General features: G+C 42.3%; 1 protein-coding gene across 1 annotated transcript in view; it reads right to left on the reverse strand.

The window, feature by feature from the left end:
- Positions 1 to 26,449, reverse strand: part of LOC126215104 (guanine nucleotide-binding protein subunit alpha-11-like) — a 140,071-nt gene that overhangs the window by 31,623 nt on the left and 81,999 nt on the right. The window contains exons 4-7 of the mRNA XM_049941755.1: positions 26,153 to 26,287; positions 18,655 to 18,778; positions 10,369 to 10,522; positions 3,478 to 3,597 (exon numbers count right to left, since the gene is read on the reverse strand). Coding sequence (XP_049797712.1) covers positions 3,478 to 3,597; positions 10,369 to 10,522; positions 18,655 to 18,778; positions 26,153 to 26,287 — 533 coding nt within the window. The remainder of the gene's footprint in view (positions 1 to 3,477; positions 3,598 to 10,368; positions 10,523 to 18,654; positions 18,779 to 26,152; positions 26,288 to 26,449) is intronic.

The following is a 26,449-nucleotide window of genomic DNA, read 5'->3' on the forward strand; positions in this document are numbered from 1 at the left end:
CCGCAGTTCCTGGTGTGTCCGCTGTGCCGTGCGTGTGATCATTGCTTGTACAGCCCTCTCGCAGTGTCCGGAGCAAGTATGGTGGGTCTGACACACCGGTGTCAATGTGTTCTTTTTTCCATTTCCAGGAGTGTATCTGTCTTCTGATACTCAGCTTCCTATGGTGTGCCAGTTTCACTGTTTGGCCACAATAAACTGACACTTCATGCAGCATTGTCAGGAGTGGTGGGGGACATGCCTTGCTCTCCATGAGGACAATTGAAGAGATAGGGAACAATGAAGGAATAGCAACACTGACTGCTTTCTGCAGTACTGGCGCTCTTACCTATGTATTGTGCTTATATCAGGTTAGTCCATAAATCATAGTGTTTTAGTTTTGTATGTCGGTATCCTGGTTGCTATGGGTTTATTTATCATTTGCTATTTTTTATTTGCAGTTCGCTGCTACTATTTGAATTTACATTTTGTTCTTTCACAATAGTGAGCAGAGCTGTGGATGCTAGAAAACCGAGTGCCAAGTGGAGAAATCAGAACATTTCAGACATATTTTTCTGTTTGGGTTCAATAGAGGGATGGCAGCAGTTGAGGCACCGTGTATGAGGATAATACCATTGGACAGAGCATTACAAGAAAACGGTTTTCTTATTTAAGGAGGACTGTTTTGACATTGTGACTATACTCTGGGTTTGATGAAGATTGTTCGAATGTATTGATGCATAATGATCCATGTCAGTGTACTCGAGAACTGGCAATGTGATGAACTGTGATCATTCCACCATTGTGTGACATTTGCATGCAAAGAGAAAAGTTCAGAAATTGTGTGTGTGAGTACCACATGCTGTAACCCAAAATCACAAAAATCAGTGGATGGTCATATGTGCATCTCTGCTGGCTCATGAACAACAACACCATTCCTATCCTGTGTCATTATTGGTGATGAGAAATAGCATCTTTATATTAACATAAGGGAAATAAAGGAATGGCTGAGCCCAAACAAAGCAGAAACTCCCCGAATGAAAACCTGTGCACATCCACGAAAGATGCATCTAGTGGAACAATAACGGTGTGGTATACTGTGAATTGCTTCCCTGAGTTATGACTGTCACTGCTGACATTTACTGTCAACCATTCACACATCTTGTAGATGCAATCCAAGAACAATGATTGGGAAGACTGCGTGAGGTAAGGCTACTGCACAATAATGCCCATTTGCCATCTACTAGACAGACAAAAACCCTGTATGGGAGTTGGGTTGGGAATCATTCCACACCCACCTTATTCACCTTATATTGTGGCCTGAGGTTTTCACTCTCTATCAAACACACTTCTGGACGGATATGTGCTGCGAACAGCACTAAAATTCTTCACCTCAAAACTGTGTGATTTCTATAGTTGCTAGTTCTAAGTTACCCCAGGATTGGCGGACAGTTGTAAATAGTGAAGGAGAATATATTATTGATGACTAAATTCTATGTTATGTATGTATGTTGTGTTTATTAAACTGCTATGAACTTATGCACCAGCAAAAGCAGGAATGGCACAAGTGGAAATCTTGGCAGCGCTCTTCTGACTAGCATAAATTTTCTCCATTTTTGGCAGCACCAATAAAATGGGTCAGCTTATTGTGATCAAACTGTACATGTGGACTGATGAATTGTGTCAAATTTATTGTTGGCAGCAGATACCATCTGACACTGTGTGTGCACCATTACCCATTCAAAATATTAGTTGACGGACCGAAATCCCATCCACCCTGGCTGGCCCTTACTTGAGCAGCTGAAAAGTATTGTGTGTTAAACAAACACTATTTGATCAAAAGTATCCGGACACTCCCAAAAACATATGTTTTTCATATTAGGTGCATTTTGCTGCCACCTACTGCCAGTTGCTCCATATCGGTGACCTCAGTAGTCATTAGACATCGTGAGAGAGCAGAATGGGGCGCTCCGCAGAGCTCACAGACTTCGAACACGGTCAGGTGATTGTGTCATACATCCGTATGCGAGATTTCCAGACTCCTAAACATCCCTAGGTCCACTGTTTCCGGTTTGACAGTGAAGGGTCACATACACCACAAAAGCGTGCATGCTGACCTCGTCTGTTGACTGACAGAGACCACCGACGGTTGAAGTGGGTTGTAATGTGTAATAGGCAGACATCTATCCAGACCATCTCACATGAATTCTAAACTGCATCACGATCCACTGCAAGTACTATGACAGTGAGAAAACTTGAATTTGATGGATGAGCGGCTGCTCATAAGCCACACACCTCGCTGGTAAATGCCAAAGGACACCTTGCTCGGTGTAAGGAGGGTAAACGTTGGACGATTGAACAGTGGTAAAGTGGTGTGTGGAGCAATGAATCATGATACACAATGTGGCAATCCAGTGGCAGGGCACGGGTATGGTGAATGCCCGGTGAACATCGTCTGCCAGTGTGTGTAGTGCCAACAGTAAAATCCAGATGCTGTGGTATTATGGTGGGGTCGTGTGTTTCATGGAGGGGGCTTGCACCCCTTGTTGTTTTGCATGGTACTATCACAGCACAGACCTACAGTAATGTTTTAAGCACCTTCTTGCTTCCCACTGATGAAGAGGAATTTGGGGATGCTGGTTGCATCTTTCAACACCATCGAGCTCCTGTTCATAATGCACAGCCTGTGGCAGAGTGGTTAGATGACAGTAACATCCTTATAATGAACTGGCCTGCATAGAGTTCTGACTTGAATCGTATAGAACACCTTTGGGATGTTTTGGAATGCCGAGTTCGTACCAGACCTCACTGACCGACATTGATACCTCTCCTCAGTGCAGCACTCCGTGAAGAATGGGCTGCTATTCCACAATAAACCTCCCAGCACCTGATTGAACACATTCCTGTAAGAATAGAAGCTGCCACCAAGGCTAAGGGTGGGCCAACACCGTACAGAATTCCAGCATTACAGATGGAGGGTGCCACGAGCTTGTAAGTCATTTTCAGCCAGGTGTCCAGATGCTTTTGATCACATAGTGTATCTAGAATTCCTTAACATTTGTAGACACTTTAGTTTTCATGCTACATTATTTCCTGAAGGTTAGAAAGTTAACTGTGAAATCTGGAAACTGATGTCTAGGAGCATTTAAACCCTTACTCACCTAGAGCAAATCCATGTGGGTAACACAGTACCACATAACAGAAATCTCAGCATTCACAATAGCTTTCAAGCTCCCCTTCCTCAGAACTGCACCTACTGAGAAGCAAGCAGGTGATCTGGGCAAAACATCCTCCCATTTACTACCATTTACACCTCCTTCTTAAATACTACTGCTCTCTAGCACTCGAAGAAAAGCATATGTTAATATTGTGGTGTTCTTTTCTGCACACATTTCATAACTACATCATTTTCTCTCTGCCCTCTTATAACATACCATTGCTCCATTGTGCACCTCATATATTCCAGCTACTGTTGTACTGAAGGATAGAGATTTTTCTCACCTGTCGCACAGGTGTAGCGTATGTAAACACCCTTGTTGTCATCGTTCCTTTCCTTTTCACAGCACTCCTGGAACTTATCTGCAATAAAGTTCTTTGCTGCTTCTGCATCCTGTTTGGGTCCTGAAACATATTTACTGTAAGTTATCTGCAGGTTTGCCAGAACGACAGAGTTTTGTTGTGGAAGATGGTGTGATTTATTCTTATAAATGTGTGAAAAAAAGTCAGGTAAGTCATGGGTGTTTATTTATTTAATGGAGATAAACTGTTCTGACTAAATTAGAACTTTTGACATGACCTGATGTTGAAGCAGAGCAAGCTGCTATTGTTGCTCTTCTATTAATAACTATATTTATATTTTTTCCCTTCTTTTCAATTTCAAGTCTAGTTATCTGTATCAGTATATGTACCGTACACCCAAATCCGTCAAGATATTTTAGACAACATTTCATGCTAATGTGTTATTTGGATGTTATTTTTCAGTGTGCTGATTACAATAATGTGTTTAGTTTTAGTGAAAACCATGCTGATTAAAAGTAAGGAATATTTTCAATTGTCATTACCCCATGGAATAGTAGTTTTGGATATACTGACACATACTATTAGAAAGTTATTACTTCAGACTTAACAGCACATACTTTAAATTTCCAAAAACTAATTAACTTAACAGATAATATTGAACTCCACCCAAAATTACAATCGTCTTTTGTGCTGTTACACCTGTTGAATCCCAAGTTCACCATCATTGTCTGGTTGCCCTAATTTATATGGAGGACCAAATGACACCTATCATTAACCAGTTAAACACTAACTAGAAATGTTCATAATTTATTATTACTTCAGGTACGCGAACTATACTTGTAATTAGGTAATTCCGAGTGTAGACATACAAAATAGTTCTATAACCTTTTGTAATCTACCTGCTTATTATGTGAACCAAGTCATTGTTGGAACACATAATGCAGCTACTATAATAGATCTCAACCTTACAGTTTTAGAACTCAATATGTGTTTTCCAAAAGTCTAAAACGTCCCTTACACCACTTTATAAATATTCCTTCCAAACAAAAAATCCTCACTCCATGTGGAGCAATCTCACAAGTACTGTCTATGTACAAGAAGAGCACAAGCAAGCTCACAGAGGAGCAACAACTATGAAATGAGTACACGTACCACAATCATTGTTTTAATATCTCCGTGTCAGTAACAGTCTCCTGGCATTTTTCTTTTAACAATAAGTGTTAGTGAAATATTTTGATTGATACAAGTGTAAACATTTACACTTGCATGAATGTCTGTCATGACCTACACAGAGTACCGTGTTCATCTTACTATTTTGTTTACACTGTCATTTGTTGAATGAAGTTTATGACAAGTACTGCCACTGAAATTTCCTGATTGTGGAGTCTAGCCTGGGACTCTTGATATATGAATAGAAGTTTTAGGAAACTGGCCTTATCCAACAAGTCAATTCAAAATTAGTAAATGTGTAACCAAGTGAAATCAAAAACAATGGTGTTGTGCCCATTTATTGAATATCCAAAAAGTTTTCAATTAGGAGGCAGTGAATTAATGCACTACCAAGAACCACAACATGAGGCTTGAACCAGTTTAGAACCTTCACAGTGTGTGTCATGCAAATAAGCTGATGCCATTGGTAGCAACTTTACTCCTGTGTTTTAGTTTTAGATCTGAATATGGCGCAGTTTGGCCGAAACTATCAAGGTAAAATTAAAAATGTGATCTAGACTGTTTTCTTCGGACAGTGTAATCTTATCAGTTTATATCTAAATAGATTGCCACTCACCACAAAACTGACATGTTGAGTTGCTGATAGGCACGACAAAAAGACTGGTGGACACTTAGATTTGTTGATATTTCAACCTGCAGTTTCCATTCTTAGATCTAAATAGAAGCATATGTAACTGCCACACTGCTCTTAAACGTTAACGAAGTGCGCAGAAGACGTTAAACACTCCTTATTTTAAGACACTTGCTCTTCATATGAACACCCTGACCTTCCAATAAATTTGAGGCACTGATTTAAAGCATTGATGTGCAATGGCTATTCAGAAAGTAACTTCCATTTTCATGTTTTTTGTTGACCTTGCAAACAATATTAATAGTAACTTTGGACTTTTTACAGACGATGCAGTTATCTGCATGAAGTACCATCTAAGAAAACTGCAATAATATTTCAGAGTGGTGAAAAGCTTGGCAACTTGCATTAAATGTTCAGAAATGTGAAATTTTGCATTATATAAAACAAAATGATGTAGTATCCTGTGACTACAATATCAGTGAGTCACAATTGGAATTCATCAACTCATGTAAATGCTTGGGTATAACAGTGTATGGGTATATGAAATGGGAATAACAGTATAGGACAAGATAGATTGCTACTTACCATAATGAAGACACATCAAGTTGCAGATAGGCTTGATTAAAAGCTTTTGGCCGTAGCCTTCATCAGTAAAAACACACACACATACACAATGGGGAGGCAATGATAGGACATGGGGGGTGGAAAATGGTGGGTGGAGGGTGTGGAGACAGTATGTTACTGCAGGTTGAGGCCAGCATAATTATGGGAGCAGAGAATGTGTTGTAAGGACAACTTCCATCTGTGCAGCCCAGTAAAGCTGGTGGTGGAGGGAAGGATCCAGATGGCTCCGGTAGTGAAGCAGTCATTGACATCAAGTGTGTTACGTTCAGATGCATATTGTGCCACAGGGTGATCTACAGAGTCCGCCAGAAAAATGTGTACACATTTTTAAGGAACAAAAAGTATTACTTATGTGTTTATTTTACATTTAATAATTGATTACACATGTTGTACAACCTTCAGTTTAGGACATGGTTAGCTACATCAGTCAGTGTTACAGCGGAGATCGCTGCACATGTTGCTGTAATCTCCTGGAAAATTTCCTCCAGCATGCATGGCTTACATCGATAGACATTATCTTTCGCAGTTCCCCACAATTAAAAGTCCATAGGTGTTAGATCTGGTGACTGTGGAGAGAACTCAATGGGCCCTCTTTGTCCAATCCAACGCCCCGGAAAATTGTCATCCAGGGAAGATCGTACAGCTAGGTGGTAGTGTGGTGGCGCCCCGTCCAATTGGTAGAAGACCTCTTCATCAGTTCCATAAAGTGCATGTATACGTTGCAAAATTGCTGTGCGTAACATTTCCAGGTACATTTATCCAGTAACAGTAGCATCAAAGAAAAAGGGTCCTACTAAGCCCCTAGATGATAGTCCAAATCACATATGCACCCCTAGTAGATTGACAGCTTTATCCACATAAACATGCAGATTTTCCAGAGCCCAGTACACACTGTTATGCCGATTCACGGTTCCATTAAGTTTAAATTGTGCCTCGCCACTCGACACTACCTTCGACACAAATTGCTCGTCACCAGTTACCATTTGCTGATACCGTTCGCAAAACTGCATTTGGTGACCAGGACTGTCATCATTAATAGCATGCAGTAAATGTGGAATGTAAACTTTCCACATTGCAACTTTCAGAATTCTTCGTACTCTTGTACTGCTAACCCCCACTTCAAATGCACATTGCCTAGCAGACTTCTGTGGAGAATTAACAAACATTTCTGCCACAAGTGCCAACGAAGCTGGACTTGTAGCTGTACACTGTCTTCCTGATCTTCCTTTGTGAATATCACAAATCATTCCGTGCAATTCAAACTCGTCGGTGACGTATTTAATTATTAGGCGTGTTGGCAGTTCTGTTTCAAACTCCCGCCTCCATTGATGTTGCACATCAACAGCGTTATCATACTTGAAAAACCATTTCACAATACATTTTTGTTGCTTCAGCTTCAAGCGTGCTCCAGCCATCTCGTTTCTCAATAACGAGATGATTCAGATGAAAGTACTGACATCTGTTGAGCCAAAGACCGTATTACAATACACTCACAACTCAAATCGAATGACAATATCTCGATAGAGCCCGACAAAGAGTGAATACATTTTCCTGGCGGACTCTGTGTTTTGCTCTCGGGCACAGTTTGGTGGCTGTTCATCCTGGTGGACAGCTGTTTCGTAGTCATACCAATATAAAAAGCTGTGCAGTGATTGCAGCAAAGCTGGTAAATAACACGTTTGCTTTCACAGGTGGGTAGGATAAACCTGTGACAGGACTGGAATAGAAAGTGCCGGGTGGGTGGATTGGGCAGATTTTCTACTCGGGACTTCCACAGGGGTACGATCCTCGTGGCAGGGGGTCAGGATTGGGAGTGGCACAGGGATACTGTTGAGGTCGGGTGGGTGACGGAATATGACTTTAGGAGGGGTTAGAAGTATCTCGGGTAGGATGTCCCTCGTTTCGGGCATGTCGAAGGTAATCAAAGCCCTGGTGAAGGATGTGGTTCAGTTGTTCCAGTCCGGGGTTGTACTGGGAGATGAAGGGGACACTCCTTAGTGGCTGGTTTTTGAGAGTGGTGGGAGGATTGGGGTTGTGAGGAGAAAAGGCACAGGATATCTGCTTGCAGACTAGGTCTGTGGGATAGTGCCTGTTTGTGAAGCCCTTGATGACATCCTCAGCATACTGAGCAAGAGAGTTTTTGTCACTGCACATATGCCATTCCTGGCTAGCCAGGCTATATGGGAAGGATTTTTTGGTCTGAAAGGGATGAAAGCTGTCAAAATGCAGGTACTGGGCAGGTACTGTTGGTGACTGGCGGGTTTAATGTGGACCGAGGCGCGGATGGAGTCGTCAGAGAGGAGGAGAGCAACATCTGAGATGGCAGCACACTGGGTTGAGGAGGACCACATCAAGTAGATGGGAGAGAAGGTGTTGAGGTTGTGAAGGAACAAAGATAAGGTATCTCGGTCCAGGGTCCGGATCGTGAAGATATCACAGTGAACCTGGATCATATTACGAAAGTCTCCTCTATATGGCCCATGAAAAGGTTGACATAGGAAGGTACCAAATCTATGGAACAGCCACAGGCACTCGCACAGCACTACCTGGGCCATCTGGATCCTTCCCTCCACCACCTGCTTTTCTGAACTGCGAAGATGAGAGTTATCCTTACGACACATTTTCTGCTATCGTAATTATCCTGGCCTCAACTTACAGTAACATACTGTCCCCACACCCTCCACCCAACAGTTTCCACCCCTATGTCCTATCACCTCCTCCCCATTCTCAGCTCCCATCCTGTAAATTTGCAGCCCTCTGTCAATGCATCCACCTATCTTTTCCCGCTCCTCAAATTTTTTGTACCTCTTTTCCCCACCTACCTGCCCCACAACCTCCTGACACTGCACCTGTTGGAGTCTAGTCCCTGCACACTCCACTAGACGGCGTTCGTCTCTCTCCCCACCCGTACACTTCTACCCCGTCCCCGTGCCCTTCCCTTTCCTCTTCCTCACCGTATCCAGATTGCTGCTTGCATCCCATGTCATGTTGCATTCTGGTCCGATATCTACATCTACATCTACATTTATACTCTGCAAGCCACCCAATGGTGTGTGGCGGAGGGCACTTTATGTGCCACTGTCATTACCTCCCTTTCCGGTTCGCGGGAAGAACGTCTGCTGGAAAGCCTCTGTACGTGCTCGAATCTCTCTAATTTTACATTCGTGATCTCCTCTGGAGGTATAGGTAGGGGGAAGCAATATATTTGATACGTCGTCCAGAAACGCACCCTCTCGAAACCTGGACAGCCAGCTACACCGCGATGTAGAGCACCTCTCTTGCAGAGTCTGCCACTCGAGTTTGCCAAACATCTCCGTAACGCTATCACGCTTACCAAATAACCCTGGGATGAACACGTTACTCATCTTTGGATCTTCTCTATCTCCTCTGTCAACCAGACCTGGTACAGATCCCACACTGATGAGCAATACTCAAGTATAGGTCGAACAAGTGTTTTGTAAGCCACCTCCTTTGTTGATGGACTACATTTTCTAAGGACTCTCCCAATGAATCTCAACCTGGCACCCATCTTACCAACAGTTAATTTTATATGATCATTCCACTTCTGCCCGCATCTCGTGGTCGTGCGGTAGCGTTCTCGCTTCCCACGCCCGGGTTCCCGGGTTCGATTCCCGGCGGGGTCAGGGATTTTCTCTGCCTCGTGATGGCTGGGTGTTGTGTGCTGTCCTTAGGTTAGTTAGGTTTAAGTAGTTCTAAGTTCTAGGGGACTGATGACCATAGCTGTTAAGTCCCATAGTGCTCAGAGCCATTCCACTTCAAATCATTCTGTACGCATACTCCCAGATACTTTACAGAAGTAACTGCTACCAGTGCTCGTTCCGCTATCATATAATCGTACAATAAATGATCCTGGAGTTGGCGGTCATATGTGTGCTGAAAGCTTTTAATCGTGCCTGTCTGCAACTTGACGTGCCTTCTTTATGGTAAGTAGCAATCTATCTTTTCCTACATTGTTGATATTCCTACCTGTTGTTTCCATTGTTTGAAATGGAAAGATTACATAGATACTGTTGTAGGTAAAGGAGGTCACAGACTTTGGTTCATTGGTAGAATACTAAGGAAATGCAACCAGAGATCGCTTACAAAATGCTTATACAACCCATCATAGAGTATTGTTCAAATGTGTGAGACTCTTACCAAATAGGACAGGGTGTGATGTGGCAGAATGGTACAAGACAGCAGAGTGATAAAACTAATACATACAAAGGGAAACAAAGACAGATGAGAAAACTTTTGATGTAGAACCCTTTTATCAGTTATATCAAAAATATTTGAATGAGTTTGTTCACAGAAGATCATTCCATTTCTGATTCCAGAAACTTACAGACATGAAATTTTTAAAAAAGTGTGGTATATGGATGCTACTTATTTATCCACATACCTGTGTACAATAAAAGTGATACATTGTCTTCTAGTCAGGTACTTACCAGTGTACTCTGGGAAGTAATTGCACAGATCATATTTCATTATCTTCTCATCAAAAATGTCTATTTTGTTCAGAAAGACAATGACAGAAGCGTATCTGAATGCCGAGCAGGTGAGCAGCACACTGAATAGCGCCAGGCTCACACTGAGACGATTCTGTTTTGGAGAAACATTGCAGTTAGTATGATTATATGATGTAATTTGGTAGATAAAAAAAAATCTGCTCCTCCAACAGCCAGCAGGAGAACACACGTATAAAAGGTACCACAGTTTGAGAGCTTCCGATGCCACCGATTTCCCCTTCTAGCAGAAGGGTTGAAGAGGAAGGAAGAGGAGTGAAGGAAAAAGAACTGGTGGCGTTTAGGAAAAGGTTGAAAAGTCACCCAGAAGTCAGGGGAGACTTACTGGACAGGATGAGAAGGAAAGACTGATCAAAATGATTATTGTATGTTTCTCAGTATCAGCAGCTAGCTTCTCAAATACCTGTTACAGTTGTCTGATGAGCCAAAACATTACGAACACTTGCGTACTAGTGCACCGGTCTACCTTCGGAATACAATACGCCAACAATGCTACGTGGCCTGGATTTGACACATCCTCAGCAGTTTTCGTGAGTGTTGTAGTACATCTACATACATACCTGCAAGCCACTGTATAGTGCATGACAGACCCTGTACCACTACTAGTCATTTCCTTTCCAGTTCCACTCACAGACAGATCAAAGGAAAAACAACTGTCTGTACGCCTCAGTACGAGTGCCGGTTTATCGTATCTTACCTCCGTGGTACTTATGCGAAATGTATATTGTCTTCCTTTAATCTGACCCGATGGAGACCCTAGACCCTCGGGCGATACTCGAGAATAGGTTGCACCAGTGTCCTACAAGTGGTCTCCTTTAAAGATGAACCACACTTTCCTAAAATTCTCCCAATAAATAATGCTTGTTCCATTTCATATCACTTTGTAATGTTATTCCCAGAAACTTAAACTATGTGACTGTGTTCTATCAGAGCAGTAGTAACACTGGACCTGAGCAGTATGGATTTGTCTTTCCTACTTGTACACATTAACTTACATTTTTCAACATTTAGAGCCAGCTGCCATTCATCACATCAATTAGAAATTTTGTCTAAGTCATCTTGCATCATCCTGCAGTCACTCATCTTCAGCAGTATCATCAGCAAACAACTGCAGATTGCTTCTCACCCTGTTCACCAGATCATTTATGTATAAAGAAAATAATAGTAGTCCTGTCATGGGGCACTCCTGATGATACACTTGTCTCTGATGAGCAAGTGCCATTGAGAACAATGTATTGGGTCCTGTTACTTCATATGTCTCCTAGCCACTCACATATCTGGGGACCCATTCTGTATGCTCGTATCTTCATTAACCACCTGCAGTGGGGAACCATATCAAATGCTTTTCAGATATCTAGGAATGTGGAAACTGCCTGTTGCCCTTCATCTATAGTTCACAGTATATCGTGTGAGAAAAGGGCAAGCTGAGTGTCACACAAGCAATGCTTTCTAAAATTGTGCTGATTCGTGGACATAAACTTTTGGTCTCTAGGTAATTTATTATATGTGAACTCAGAATATGTTCAAGAATTCTGCAACAAACTGATGTTAAGGATATTGATCTTATATACAGGAGTCTCCTAACGACTGTTTATCTGCTCTTTCTAGCAGAAACACTGTCGTAGCCTCCCCGACTGATTTATTAACTCCAGTAATTGTAGTCACTACGATGTCTATGTATAGATCATGTAGCTCTTATAAATTAATTATAGGCTGGTGTTTTGTGGAAGTGGTGTCGGCACATGTAGTGGCTCAAACACCAGCGGCCAGGACCACAGCTCGGCAACCAAAATCGGGCCATTTACCGACCGATACGCTGCCAGCTCGTCGGCATTAGAAGACGTGAATTCCACGACCGGCACTTCTGCACGAGGGATGTCACGTGGACCCCCGTTGCGTGAGTGACTGACCTACCTATTACACTGCACAGTACTGTCAGCCCCACTCCAGACATTTTGATGCAGCCTCAATACAGGGGGAGGAGGCTTTCACGACAGTCGGCAGACGGAAGTAGGATTTAAACTGGGCACGACCGGCCTGTCAGCAAGTCGTGACGGCTGGGCCGCCTGACGGTGCGGAGTCCGTGTCGGTCATCTGTATCTGTAACTCTGCCTCTGCCGGGCCCCGAACCTGCAACCACTGCCCGAGTGTCTGACCTGGGCCCAGGGACATTGCCTACTGCCACAACACTACCCCACAGCTATCAGCTACCATCCACCTGCACACTGTCGTAACGAGGCCAGTGTTACCATCCGTGGGAATCGCCTGTGTCGGCACGCTCGGACCGTCGTTCCGGGGTCCGAATCGCCTCCGATTGCCTGCAGTCTGCCGGTTACAGATATGATGAACTGTGCCTGGTCGTGATCATCAATAAAGTGTTCTGTCAACTGACTGGCTGCCCTCTTCGCCCACTCCGTCGCCAACCTCCAGCAGAGAATCCTCGATCACTCCTACCCTCCAGTAAAAGCCGGTTTGATGAACCCTCTGCCAGAAACTTAACTGTGAATTGCAGAGTAATAATGTAGATGTAGGTGTAGTCTTAATGTGTTATTTTCCAGCTACCAGTAACATGGGCTACAGATGCTGACCGAACACCACCTGATCCAGTAACAGACATGTCCGGATTTTAGTTTCCAACTTTTACGTTAAACCTAAGAGCAATTTTGCCTCTTCTGTCAGTTCAGCCATACCCATGATATTCATCTCCACCTTCACTGTTATTGAGGACTTCACTCTAACCGTGACAAGGGATAGTTACATGGTACTGTTACCCAGGTCATGTGATCCGTGGCTTTTTTGTGAGGTTGTTGTTAATCTCCCTTCTTCTTCCACACCACTTGTGAAATGGGACCCTGAGCTTGAGACCAGCTCACTTAGTTGTTAAATAAGTTGGAATGCTAATCCCTCCAAATAAATTGCCACAAATGCCACGATCTTACAGCAGAAAGAGTCTTCACAATGTTCATTACTTCTGAACAGGAGAGAAATAGATACACCTCACAAGAAAGCTGATGAGATAAACAGAACAAATTACATTAAGTAATTGCAAGTAAGATTTATTACAGATCTTCTACATAAACACAACAGTGTACTGGATGATGCTCCAGATTATGCAGTTCAAGGAAATAAAGCTCCTACCCATATTTCGAGCAAAGAAAATTTACTATTGTAGTTGAGAATAGAGAATTAGTGTGAAAGTGGTTTGATGAATCCTCTGCTAGGGACTTAAGTGTGATTTGCAGAGTAGCCAGTAGCTGCAGATGTAAATGTAGATGAGAGTAGCAGTATCTCAATCATAGAACTCACAACCAAGTGAGAACTGCTAGAAGTTGTCATGGCAAAAAAATATAGGCTTGTTCACACTGTGGAAAGGACTTTAAAAGAAAAGGTATTTTCTGTTCGACCGTACTTCCCCACCACTGAGAACTAAATTCAGTTGAACTGATAAGGATTGTAACCAAACAAAGAAGGGTGAGCAAAAAAAAAGTCAACAAACTCACATTAAAATCTTGAAGAGAGTTACACAAAGCAGAATAAAAGAAGAAACTGCAAGGATGTGCAAAAGATAGTGCATATGTTAAAGATACTGAAAAGACCACACTGTGATATTTAAACAGAGCAATAACTTGAAAAATCTGTAATTCGAGTTCAGTTCTTGAAAGCAGTAATGAAGAAAGTGACCAACCACTGATGTTGTCACTTCCAGTTAATTACACATGAAATTCTTTTCATAAACAACACAACCTACTAATACACTTGTTCACTGACATGTTGTGTTCCGTAACTAAGGAGGATCTTCAGGGATGAGGAACAATGAAACAAGTTATACATTAATAGACAGAAGCAGCCACTTCAGTAAAGTTTACTAACAACAAATTATGACTAGTGCTCATCTACCTGCATTGGCAATAATGAGCATTACTTCTAGATTACTTTATGTATATAAACTACCTTAACAACTGCTGCTTCACTATCATTTACATAGTAATTGCAACAAAAATAATTTTATTTACATATATTAGGCCTATAGAAAATTTAATATATTAAAAAGCAATTTCTTTTTCTGTGCAATTCTGACAAAGCCAGTCGATCATGGTGACTCATAAATAGCTTTCTTTGATTCATTTCACAAATTATAACACCTTCTAAACCTTTCATGATAACTAAGGCCATGTAAGCATGGTATTTTCGAAATGTATTTCTCATCAAAAAGTGATTCTGGTAGCTGCAGTCAGAGATTAATCTTGTTCATCCCACCTTTTACATTCATCTATTGATATTTCCATTGAAACTTTCATCCCCTAATACATATTTCTTCAAGAAGTAAAATACCAATTTTCATATCTGTAGCTTTAAAAATACTTTAATAGATTTATAATAATCATTTACTTAAAAAAGGATATTAGGCCTAGTGAAAAAATAACGTATGAAAGAGCTGTTTCTCTTTCTATGCAATTCTAACAAAGCCAATTTGTCATGGTGACTGTTAAATAGTTCACAAATTGCAACACCTAAATCTTCTGGTGATTCTTGTAGCTGCAGTTGGAGGTTTTTGTTAATCCTGACTTCTTGTGGTGTACGTCTATTTAAAAAAAAAAATAAATTAATTAAAAAAATAAAAACTTAAATTCCTTAACACCTGTTTCTTTATTTCTAATCAAGAGTCAAATATCAATTTTCATACACATAGCTTTAAAAATACTTTAGTTGTTCTTTAATAATCATTTCCTTAACAGTGTGTCCAACACACAGTCAGGTTGGCTGCAGGAACTGAACTGGCCTCCTTCATTTCAGTCCACTGTTTCACCAACTTAGGAATTGAATTTCCAAAAATGCTGAAATATGTATTTTTTTATTTCTATCAGAGAAACCAAATACCAGTCTATGTAGTTCTGGTTCCAAAATTCCTTCACAGCAACATATGCTCAAAAAAGCCTGTCATACCCTATTTACCGCCTTAGAAGTGGAATTTTGGACAATTCCTTCTTAAATGATGTCTACAATATACACTTAATATCCTCCCCAGATTTCAAATTTCTATCTGTAGCAGTTTGGGCTGGGCAATGACGAATCAGTAGACCACTCGGGACAGTTCCTTATATAGAGAGGCTTCGCTCATGTAAATTTTATGATCTGAACAGATTTATTGTTTTTCTTTAGTTGATTTGTATGTTTATATGCCAGTTGCTCATGTGTCCACGGTTGATCTCTGTGTAATTGGATGTTACTGCACTAAGCTCCACATCTGTACTGGCCACCATGACAGAATTCTGTGGAGACCACTGTAGCCGAGTGTGGCCCCCCGACCCACAGCCAGACACTGTGCTTCTTCACCTGGCAGACTGCTGACACCATGGGAGTTAGATGCATCTTTGAAGGCCACATGTTAAGGTCAGCACTCTTACCGTACTCCAGTCCCTGACTGGTGATCGCAGCAAGGTGACATTTACACTTATGGCTGTATCTTATGCACCGAATAAACAACATACTGTAAACTGATTATATAATTTATCAGCAGACATCCTCCCTACTCCCTGAACCCACTGAAGATGGGAATATAATTTTCCTGAAATATGCCATGTTTATAATGAAACAAAAGAACTATATTTCACCAAGTGTGGACGGGTATTGTCTTCCCGAATGAAAGCTCAAAGTGGCTTGCCGTGAAGGGCAACAAAATGACGTGCAGAATATTGTTGATATACTGCTGTGCTGTAAAGGTGTCATGGATGACAACTAAAGTCATGCTATGAAAACAAATGGCACCCCAGACCATCCCTCCCGGTTATTGGGCCGTATGACAGGTTATATCCCATCACTGTCTGGAGCATCTCAGGGCACATCTTTGTTGGTCATCAGGACTCAGTTTTAAGATGGACTCATCCCTGAAGACAGTGAGATCCCAGGGTGAAGACGTGTCTGGGTATGCCATGGATAGTGGCGGGATAGCAACCTCACAGTCTCCTGCCATACAGCCCAACAACCAGGAGGGATGGTCTGGGTGCCATTTATTTCCATAGCAGGACACCTTCGGTTGTCATCCGTGGCACCCTTGCAGCACAGCAAGACGTTCTACACCTCGTTTTGTTGCTCTTCATGGCGAGCCATCCTGGGCTTACATTTCACCAAGATAATACCCACTCACTCGTGGCGAGAGCTTCTACTGCTCGACTTCACGCTTGCCGACCCTATCTCGACAAGCAAAGTCACTAGATCTCTCCCCAATTAAAAATACACTCCTGGAAATTGAAATAAGAACACCGTGAATTCATTGTCCCAGGAAGGGGAAACTTTATTGATACATTCCTGGGGTCAGATACATCACATGATCACACTGACAGAACCACAGGCACATAGACACAGGCAACAGAGCATGCACAATGTCGGCACTAGTACAGTGTATATCCACCTTTCGCAGCAATGCAGGCTGCTATTCTCCCATGGAGACGATCGTCGAGATGCTGGATGTAGTCCTGTGGAACGGCTTGCCATGCCATTTCCACCTGGCACCTCAGTTGGACCAGCGTTCGTGCTGGACGTGCAGACCGCGTGAGACGACGCTTCATCCAGTCCCAAACATGCTCAATGGGGGACAGATCCGGAGATCTTGCTGGCCAGGGTAGTTGACTTACACCTTCTAGAGCACGTTGGGTGGCACGGGATACATGCGGACGTGCATTGTCCTGTTGGAACAGCAAGTTCCCTTGCCGGTCTAGGAATGGTAGAACGATGGGTTCGATGACGGTTTGGATGTACCGTGCACTATTCAGTGTCCCCTCGACGATCACCAGTGGTGTACGGCCAGTGTAGGAGATCGCTCCCCACACCATGATGCCGGGTGTTGGCCCTGTGTGCCTCGGTCGTATGCAGTCCTGATTGTGGCGCTCACCTGCACGGTGCCAAACACGCATACGACCATCATTGGCACCAAGGCAGAAGCGACTCGCATCGCTGAAGACGACACGTCTCCATTCGTCCCTCCATTCACGCCTGTCGCGACACCACTGGAGGCGGGCTGCACGATGTTGGGGCGTGAGCGGAAGACGGCCTAACGGTGTGCGGGACCGTAGCCCAGCTTCATGGAGACGGTTGCGAATGGTCCCCGCCGATACCCCAGGAGCAACAGTGTCCCTAATTTGCTGGGAAGTGGCGGTGCAGTCCCCTATGGCACTGCGTAGGATCCTACGGTCTTGGCGTGCATCCGTGCGTCGCTGTGGTCCGGTCCCAGGTCGACGGGCACGTGCACCTTCCGCCGACCACTGGCGACAACATCGATGTACTGTGGAGACCTCACGCCCCACGTGTTGAGCAATTCAGCGGTACGTCCACCCGGCCTCCCGCATGCCCACTATACGCCCTCGCTCAAAGTCCGTCAACTGCACATACGGTTCACGTCCACGCTGTCGCGGCATGCTACCAGTGTTAAAGACTGCGATGGAGCTCCGTATGCGACGGCAAACTGGCTGACACTGACGGCGGCGGTGCACAAATGCTGCGCAGCTAGCGCCATTCGACGGCCAACACCGCGGTTCCTGGTGTGTCCACTGTGCCGTGCGTGTGATCATTGCTTGTACAGCCCTCTCGCAGTGTCCGGAGCAAGTATGGTGGGTCTGACACACCGGTGTCAATGTGTTCTTTTTTCCATTTCCAGGAGTGTATTTGGAGTATTATGGGTGAGGGCCTCCAACCGTCTCAGGATTTTGACAATCCAATGCACCAATTGGACAGTATTTGGCACAATATCCCACAGGAGGACATCCAACAACTCTGTCAATCAATCAATAACTGTTCACATAAGGGTCAGACATCAACCAACACATTATTGACGTCCTCAATTTGTGAAGCTCTCTCTCTTGAGTAAATTATTAATATTTTCTGAAACTGAAATAACTGATTTTTTTTTAGAAATGTAGTGGTCCACTAACCTAAATAAGCAATTTTAATGGCTGTAACATTTACAGCAAAAGATCAATAAAATTACAAATTAAAAAAAAATATTTGTGGGAAATTACACTTCAAGTGAGTGAACATCCACAATTATACACATAGAAAGAGTAACACTCCACATTGTAGCCAAGTGGAGCAGATAAAACTGTACAATGCTTGAAATTCTAGTCAATTATTAGTTTTCAGTTGATTTGATTATAAAACTCATATGTGTTATTTGTGATACGGTTCATAATGCAGATGTGCTCCTCCCTTACTCACCTGTCCACGTTCATCCAGTTGGTTGTATTCGCTTATGGCCGATATAAATATAAATGCGACACAGTTTTCGAAACAGTGAAGCCACTTGGGTCGTTCTGTTCTCTGTCCTCCCACGTCGACAATGCTGAAATGTAAAAGTGGGCTGGTTACTCGTGTTACTGATTACAGGAATGAAATACCTGTACAAATATCCGTGTTATAAATTTAAATGCCAGAAAAGAATGCAACACTCTCAAGAATAAGAACATTTAACTGACAAGTGATGTGAAAGGTAGTTCATCATTGTAGGTGTATAAGGTAACAAATTCAGACCAAATGAAATACATGCCACAATAAAGAATGTCCAGGCAGCCACATTATTACACAGTATACCCCATCTGCCAGCAATGCAGGTGCATTTTCTCACACGAAAACAACGACGAAGGTGCCAAATGGTATCCTGCGATATACACTACCGCTCATTAATTTCAATACACACTGATATTTCAGATTTACAACACACACCAAACGTTATTTCTCACAAAATATAATTATATTAACTTCCACATATATAATACAAACACAAACATTTTATTTTACTTTCATCAAAGTTTCCTCCTTTGGATTTAATGACTGCCTAACAAAGTCAAGGCATGTGGTCAATCAGTTTTTGTAGGTATCGTGAATCTACACGATTCCACACATCCTTAACAATATTCCAGAGATGTTCCTTGCTGGATATGTTAACTTCTCTGATATGTCTGTCCACTTCATCCCAGACCATTTCAATGGGATTACAATTGGGACTCTGGCGTGGCCATACCGTATCATTCAGTACTTTCTGTTTTTCTTTCTATGCAGTGTAGTTCATGCAGTATGCCAACTGATATTTTGGGTCATTATCCTGTTGTAAGGTGAACCCTTTCACTATTAAATGCAATCCACTTCTTACTGCACGATACTGAAATATGCGGTGGTATTGCTTCTGATCCATACATCCTTCTATTTTCATAAAGTCACCAACTCTATCTCTGGCAAAACATAATAGAGACTCCACTGTGTTCAACTGTTGGTCATACACATTTCTGGGCTACCCTTTCCCCTACAAATTGGCGAACAAATATTCTCTTTCTGGTTCTAAAAATCTTGAACTTCAGTTCATCGGTGAACAACACTTTTGTTGACTCTTCCCATGTCCAATTACGATGTTTTCTAGCACATTCAAGTCTCTTCTGTTTATGGGCCTTATAAGGGGTTTTCTTGCTGTGACACACCCTTCAAGCCAGTTTCAGTCAGTCTCCTTTTTACTGTTGCAACAGATATTGCTGTTGTGTTCATTTCTACCAATTCTGCATGAATTTGAGGTGCTGTTTTGAATCTATTTCTCTTATTGGTAATTCTGATATATTTATAAGGTCATCATGGTCGTGGTATGTCCTTATTGCTACCTGTTGTCTGCTGGAAGTGAAGGGTGTATTGCACTCCACCTATAGATACACTATACTGTTTCGCAATTTGGCGAATAGATAAACCTGCTTGGCTAAGTGCTACAGTTGCAGTACGTTTTTCTATGAGTATCTCCACTCGTGGAGCCATACTAGCGATGTGCGATATTATACCTCGATCACCACAAACAAAAGTCATGACGTGTGTACAACTGTTGTACTATTCCTTTGCTTCCTCAACTGTACCCACGGTATTAGACCTTATCTATAGGGAACTAGATGTCATTTATTGGGTGTATTGAAATTAATGAGCAGTAGTGTAGATTGACCCAAGCATCTTGCACCTTTTGTTGTAATGTGGCAATGGTTCTTGCAGGACCCAGAGAATGCGTACGTTCCTGTTTCAGCATGTCCCATATGTGTTCAGTTGGCTGGAGAACTGGTGATATTGCTGGCCAGGGCAGTTTTCCAACAGCACGAAGAGCACTTGGCATTGCAGCTCTTGTATGTGGATTCATTGTCAAAGAAATGGAAGTAGCATGGGAATAACAGCCTGTGCAAGGTAGTGGACACTGCTTACTTTATCCTACAGAAATATCAAATGTGGCCGCAATTTGTAAGTGATGGTTCCCCCCACACCATGAAACCTGGAATAGGACCTGTACGTCATGGTCAATATACTATGGAATACGCCACTCACCAGGTCTGCACCCTAAATGTGTACAACCATCACTCACATACAGACACAACCTACATCTGCATCTACATCTACATGGATACTCTGCAAATCACATTTAAGTGCTGGCAGAGGGTTCATCGAACCACCTTCACATTCCTCTATTGTTCCAATCTCATATAGCATGCAGAATGAGCGAACACCTATATCTTTCCGTACGAGCTCTTAATCCCCTTATTTTATCATGGTGATCATTTCTCCCTATGTAGGTAAGTGCCAACAAAATATTTTAGCATTTGGAGGAGAAAGTTGGTGACTGGAATTTCATGAGAAGATTCTGCCGCAATGAAAAATGCCTTTGTTTTAATGGTGTCCACCCCAAATCTTGTATCATTTCAGTGACACTCTCTCCCCTATTTCGTGACAATGCAAAATGTGCTGCCCTTCTTTGAACTTTTTTGATGTACTCCATCAATCCTATGTGGTAAGGAACCCACACCATGCAGCAGTATTCTAAAAGAGGACGGACAAGCATAGCATAGACAGTCTCCTTAGTAGATCTGTTACATTTTCTAAGTGTCCTACCAATAAAACGCAGTCTTTGGTTAGCCTCCCCCACAACATTTTCTATGTGTTCCTTACAATTTAAGTTGTTCGTAATTGTAATTACTAGGTATTTAGTTGAATTCACGGCCTTTAAATTGGACTGATCTATCATGTAGCTGAAGTTTAACAGATTCCTTTTAGCACTCATGTGGATGACCTCACACTTTTTGTTATTTAGGGTCAACTGCCAATTTTTGCACCATATAGATATATTTTCTAAATCATGTTGCAATTTGTTTTGATCTTCTGATGACTTTATTAGTCAATAAACAACAGCATCATCTGCAAACAACCTAAGACGGCTGCTCATATTGTCTCCCAAATCGTTTATGTAGATGAGGAAGAGCAAAGGGCCTATAACACTACCTTAGGGAATGCCAGAAATCACTTCTGTTTTACTTGATGACTTTCCGACAATTATTACCAACTGTGATCTCTCTGACATGAAATCACGAATCCAGTCACGTAAGTGAGACGATATTCAATAAGCACGCAATTTCACTACAAGCCGCTTGTGTGGTCCAGTGTCAAAAGCCTTCCGAAAATCCAGAAATATGGAATCAATCTGAAATCCCTTGTCAGTAGCACTCAACATTTCATGCCAGTAAAGAGCTAGTTGTGTTTCACAAGAATGATGTTTTCTAAATCTGTGTTGACTGTGTGTCAATAGACTGTTTTCTTCGAGGTAATTCACAATGTTTGACCACAAAATTGTGCTGCATGTCAACATTAATGATATGGGCCTGTAATTTAGCGGATTGCTCCTACTACCTTTCTTGAATACTGGTGTGACCTGTGCAACTTTCCAGTCTTTGCGTACAAATTTTTCAGCAAACGGTTGTATACGATTGTTAAGTATGGAGCTGTTGCATCAGCATACTCTGATAGGAACCTAATTGGTATACAGTGTGGACCAGAAGACTTGCTTTTATTAAGTGATTTAAGTTGCTTCACTACTCTGAGGATATTTACTTCTATGTTACTCATGTTGGCAGCTGTTCTCGATTCAAATTCTGGAATATTTACTTCGTCTTATTTTGTGAAGGCATTTCGGAAGGCTGTGTTTAGTAACTCTGCTTTGGCTGAAAATGACAGGTCGCCATTCCACTCTCCAGTCAAGTCTTTCACCAGGCCAGAGTAGCTGTGTGTGTTGGTGTTGTGGTGTCAGTGTTAGCCCGGCCAGAGCCACACAATTGTACTTCTTCTGCAAGCACACAGTTCCCAATGGTTCTTGTTGACAAAGCAGGTGCAAGACGTGTCCATATTCATCCCCGGACGATGTTCAGTCAGCCTCTGCTGCTCTCACACTGTGTCAATCTCGCCGTGCATCTGTACCGTGTGGATATGTAGAACCTGCTCTGTGGAATGTTCAGAGGCCACTGTCTAATGCAGTGACACACCACCGATACACTGAGCCTGAAGTACGGATCAATCTGTCAGTACATCCGTCCAGTTTGCCGCAGACACACAGTGTGATCCATTTCAAACGGATTAAAGCTGTTCGACAGGTGTACGTACACTCGGTTGCCAGGGTTGTACCCCAGAGGGAATGTTGCAAACACTGTTCATCTCTAAACTCAGCACAGTTACCACCTGCAGAGTCAAAACAGAGGGCACACTCATTACTTACCAAACGAACCCCGTAAAAACCACATCCAGGCTGGCTGGTACACCAGTTCTCACCTGTAATCCGTGAGGCATATTCAGTCCAGACCTGGTTCACCCCCCTCAGTCTCAGGAGTGACACATGCACTTGGCTATTAGAGTGGCTCATTACCTGACTAAGTAAGTTTTTTTGGATCTACTTTTGATTAACAATTTTTTTGTCTCTATGGGGATGTGATTTGGTTATTTGCCAGGTAAATCACCTGCTGATCTAATTTTTGAATAAAGCATTAAATCTTGTTATAACATTAAATAGGAAAACACTTGCTAATGTTTCGAAAAATCATGTTTATTTGATCGTGATCTGTCTTTCAGATTCTTATGCCATCATCAGGTGACAACTGAAAATGTCCTAAGAAACCAAAAGCCACTTCATTACCAGATAAACATAATTTTGCTGAACAACATTAGGACATGTTTTCTTAATTAACATTATTATTGTGTACTGCCAAGCACTAACAGAAAATTCAGTTAATGTTAAACATTGTTATATTTCGACGCACTGGCTACGTTAGAAAAGACACAGTGGCTGAACTTGCACTGACAACACTACACAAACACTGCTGCCCTCAGTCATTAAATGAAGGCTGTCGGCCACTGCATTGTCCGTGATGAGAGATAGTGCCTGAAATGTGATATTCTCAGCACATTCTTGACACTGTGGGTCTCAGAACACTGAATTTCCTGACGATTTCCAAAATGTTATGTTCCATGCATCTAGCTCCAACTAGAATTCCCCATTCAGAGGCTGTTAATTACCATCATGTGACCATAATAACACCACAAACCTTTTCAAATGGATCACTGAGTACAAACAACAGCTCCACCAATGCACTGCCCTTTTGTACCTCGTGCACAAAATGGTACTGCCATCTGTATATGTGCACATTACTATCCCCTGACTTTTGTAGAGGAGAGACATTTGATTTTGGCAGCTGTGTGAATACGTACCACGTTACAGTTTCCTGAGATTTGCTTACACATGTGGCCTTCATAGCCATTTAATTCTGAGAAAAGTTAAATATTCTTGGTTTCAGTTATCTTCAGACTTGTTTGCAAGAGAAACCAGGGCTGATGTGTCAGGATTCCTCCACTGTTATTGTGATGAGCACAGTCATTTCTAGTTATACTGTTATTTGAGAAGTCCTGTTTCATCACACAGTCTACAGTTAACTGCAGACTCTACTGGCAGTTGCACCGTAGTAGCAAGCTGATATTTATGAGTGACTGTCAGATAGCTAAACGCCCAGTGCCTATAGAAATTCAGATTCAATACTCAACTTAAAAAGTGTGAAAGACAGCAGTCCAGACAGAACTCCATAGATTACAAGTCTCACTCCAAAAGAAATGCACACTATTTTTGTAAAAATACAGTTTTCATTCTGCACGAGTGAAAGTTTTACAGTGTGTAGATACATCCTTCCTGCTCGTTTTCAAACTTAGTTCCACCTGTTCCTGTGAGTGGCGCCGTCACAGCACGTCGTCAAGATGGCTGCTACACTTGACGTTCGTTCATAGAATTCCTGTGCTGTGAAAATGAGACGGTGGAAACATCCACAAGAGGTTGAAAAAGGTGTACGGAGATGCTGCTGTCGATCACAGTACAATTAGTCGGTGGGTAAGTAGGTTACGTGATGAAAGTGGGCACGGCCTTATTGAGGATTGTCCTCACAGCGGCAGGCCTTGTACTGCACACACTCCAGACGATGTGCAGAGAGTTAACGAATTCGTGACTGCTGACAGACGCATCACAGTGAACGAATTGTCACCAAATTGTCACACTACGTCAGGATAGGGGAAGGAAGTGGTTGCCGAATACTGAAAGTGTTGGTGTTAAAAAAGGTTTGTGCCAGGTGGGTTCCCAGGATATTGACAGTGGCTCACAAAGAAACAAAAGAAAAATGGTATGCAGCAAACTTTTGGAACAGTACGAGAATGGTGGAGATGAATTTCTTGGAAGAATTGTGACAGGTGATGAAACGTGGCTCCATCATTTTTCACCAGAGATGAAGAGGCAATCAATGGAGTGGCATCATGAAAACTCACCCAAGAAAAAAACAATTCAAAACCACACCTTCTGCTGGAAAAGTTATGGTTATGGTGTTTTTTGATTCTGAAGGACTCTTGCTTGTGGACATAATGCCAAGTGGAACCACTATAAATTCTGATACATATGTGATGGCACTGAAGAAACTTCAAGCTCAACTGAGCCGTGTTTGACCATATTGGCAAAAGCAGGACGTTTTGCTGTTGCACGACAATGCACGGCCACATGTCAGTTAAAAAACCGTGGAAGTGATCACAAAACTCAGATGGACAACACTGAAACACCCACCTTACAGTCCTGACCTGGCTCCGTGTGACTATCATCCCTTTGGCAAAGTGAAAGACTCTCTTTGTGGAACAAGTTTGAAGAATATGACTCCCTTGTGCAAGCTGCCAAACAGTGGTTCCAACAGGTTGGTCCAGAATTTTACCATGTGCCGGTATACAGGCGCTGGTTCCATGATGGCGTAAGGCAGTTGAGAGGGATGGAAATTATGTGGAGAAATGAAAATATTATTTCCAAAGGATGTATCTGCCCACTGTAAAACTTTCAAACATGTAGAATAAAATATGGATTAAAAAAAAAAAAAAATAGTGTGCATTTCTTTTGAAGTGACCCTCATAGATAGTTCATTTCACTGTGTTAGATTAGATCAGTATGTAGGACTTTAACAACCTCACTTAAAGTTAAGCAGATGAGTGTATTTTATATTAATCAATGTTTATTATTTTTTATCCTTGAGTTGTCCTCCTTATCTGCATCATAGTCAAACTCCCAGTAGGACAAATGTTGCAAGTGTGCAACCTGTGCTACATCGTACAGTGATGATATTTCTGTGGTAGGAGGTCCACTTCCTTCAACCTCAGATATCAGACACTAGACTTCCTTTACCAACCAAAACACTTTATCTCCCTTTATCCTCACAACATGTGGGTCTCTCTCATCCTGTCCTTCCTAACCACTTACACTGCCAGGTGTCATCAGAATTCTCCAGTAGTGTGTACTAGTGTGAATGAACAAAATATGCTACTGAAAATGCAACATCCACAGTGAAAATCAGGGCTCGACATATCTGCTTACCAGAGCTTCCTATCGTAGTTCTCGACAGGCACCTTGTACTCGACGATGCTGGTTGTGGGGCTCCGGGACCTCACAATGTCCTGCACCGTAGGGATGTAACCGGCAGCCCCTATAATGTCGAGCCTCTCCATGTAGCTGAAAAAAGGTAGAACTCCAAGTTGTTAGACTGTCATAAACTCTGGTCTTCAAATTACCTGTTGTGTAATACACTAAAAAAAGATGTGTGTGTGTGTGTGTGTGTGTGTGTGTGTGTGTGTGTGTGTGTGTGTGTGTGTGTGTGTGTGCGTGCGTGGGAGG

This window comes from Schistocerca nitens, chromosome 12 (genome assembly GCF_023898315.1).
Source record: "Schistocerca nitens isolate TAMUIC-IGC-003100 chromosome 12, iqSchNite1.1, whole genome shotgun sequence".
In the NCBI taxonomy this organism is placed as follows: domain Eukaryota; kingdom Metazoa; phylum Arthropoda; class Insecta; order Orthoptera; family Acrididae; genus Schistocerca; species Schistocerca nitens.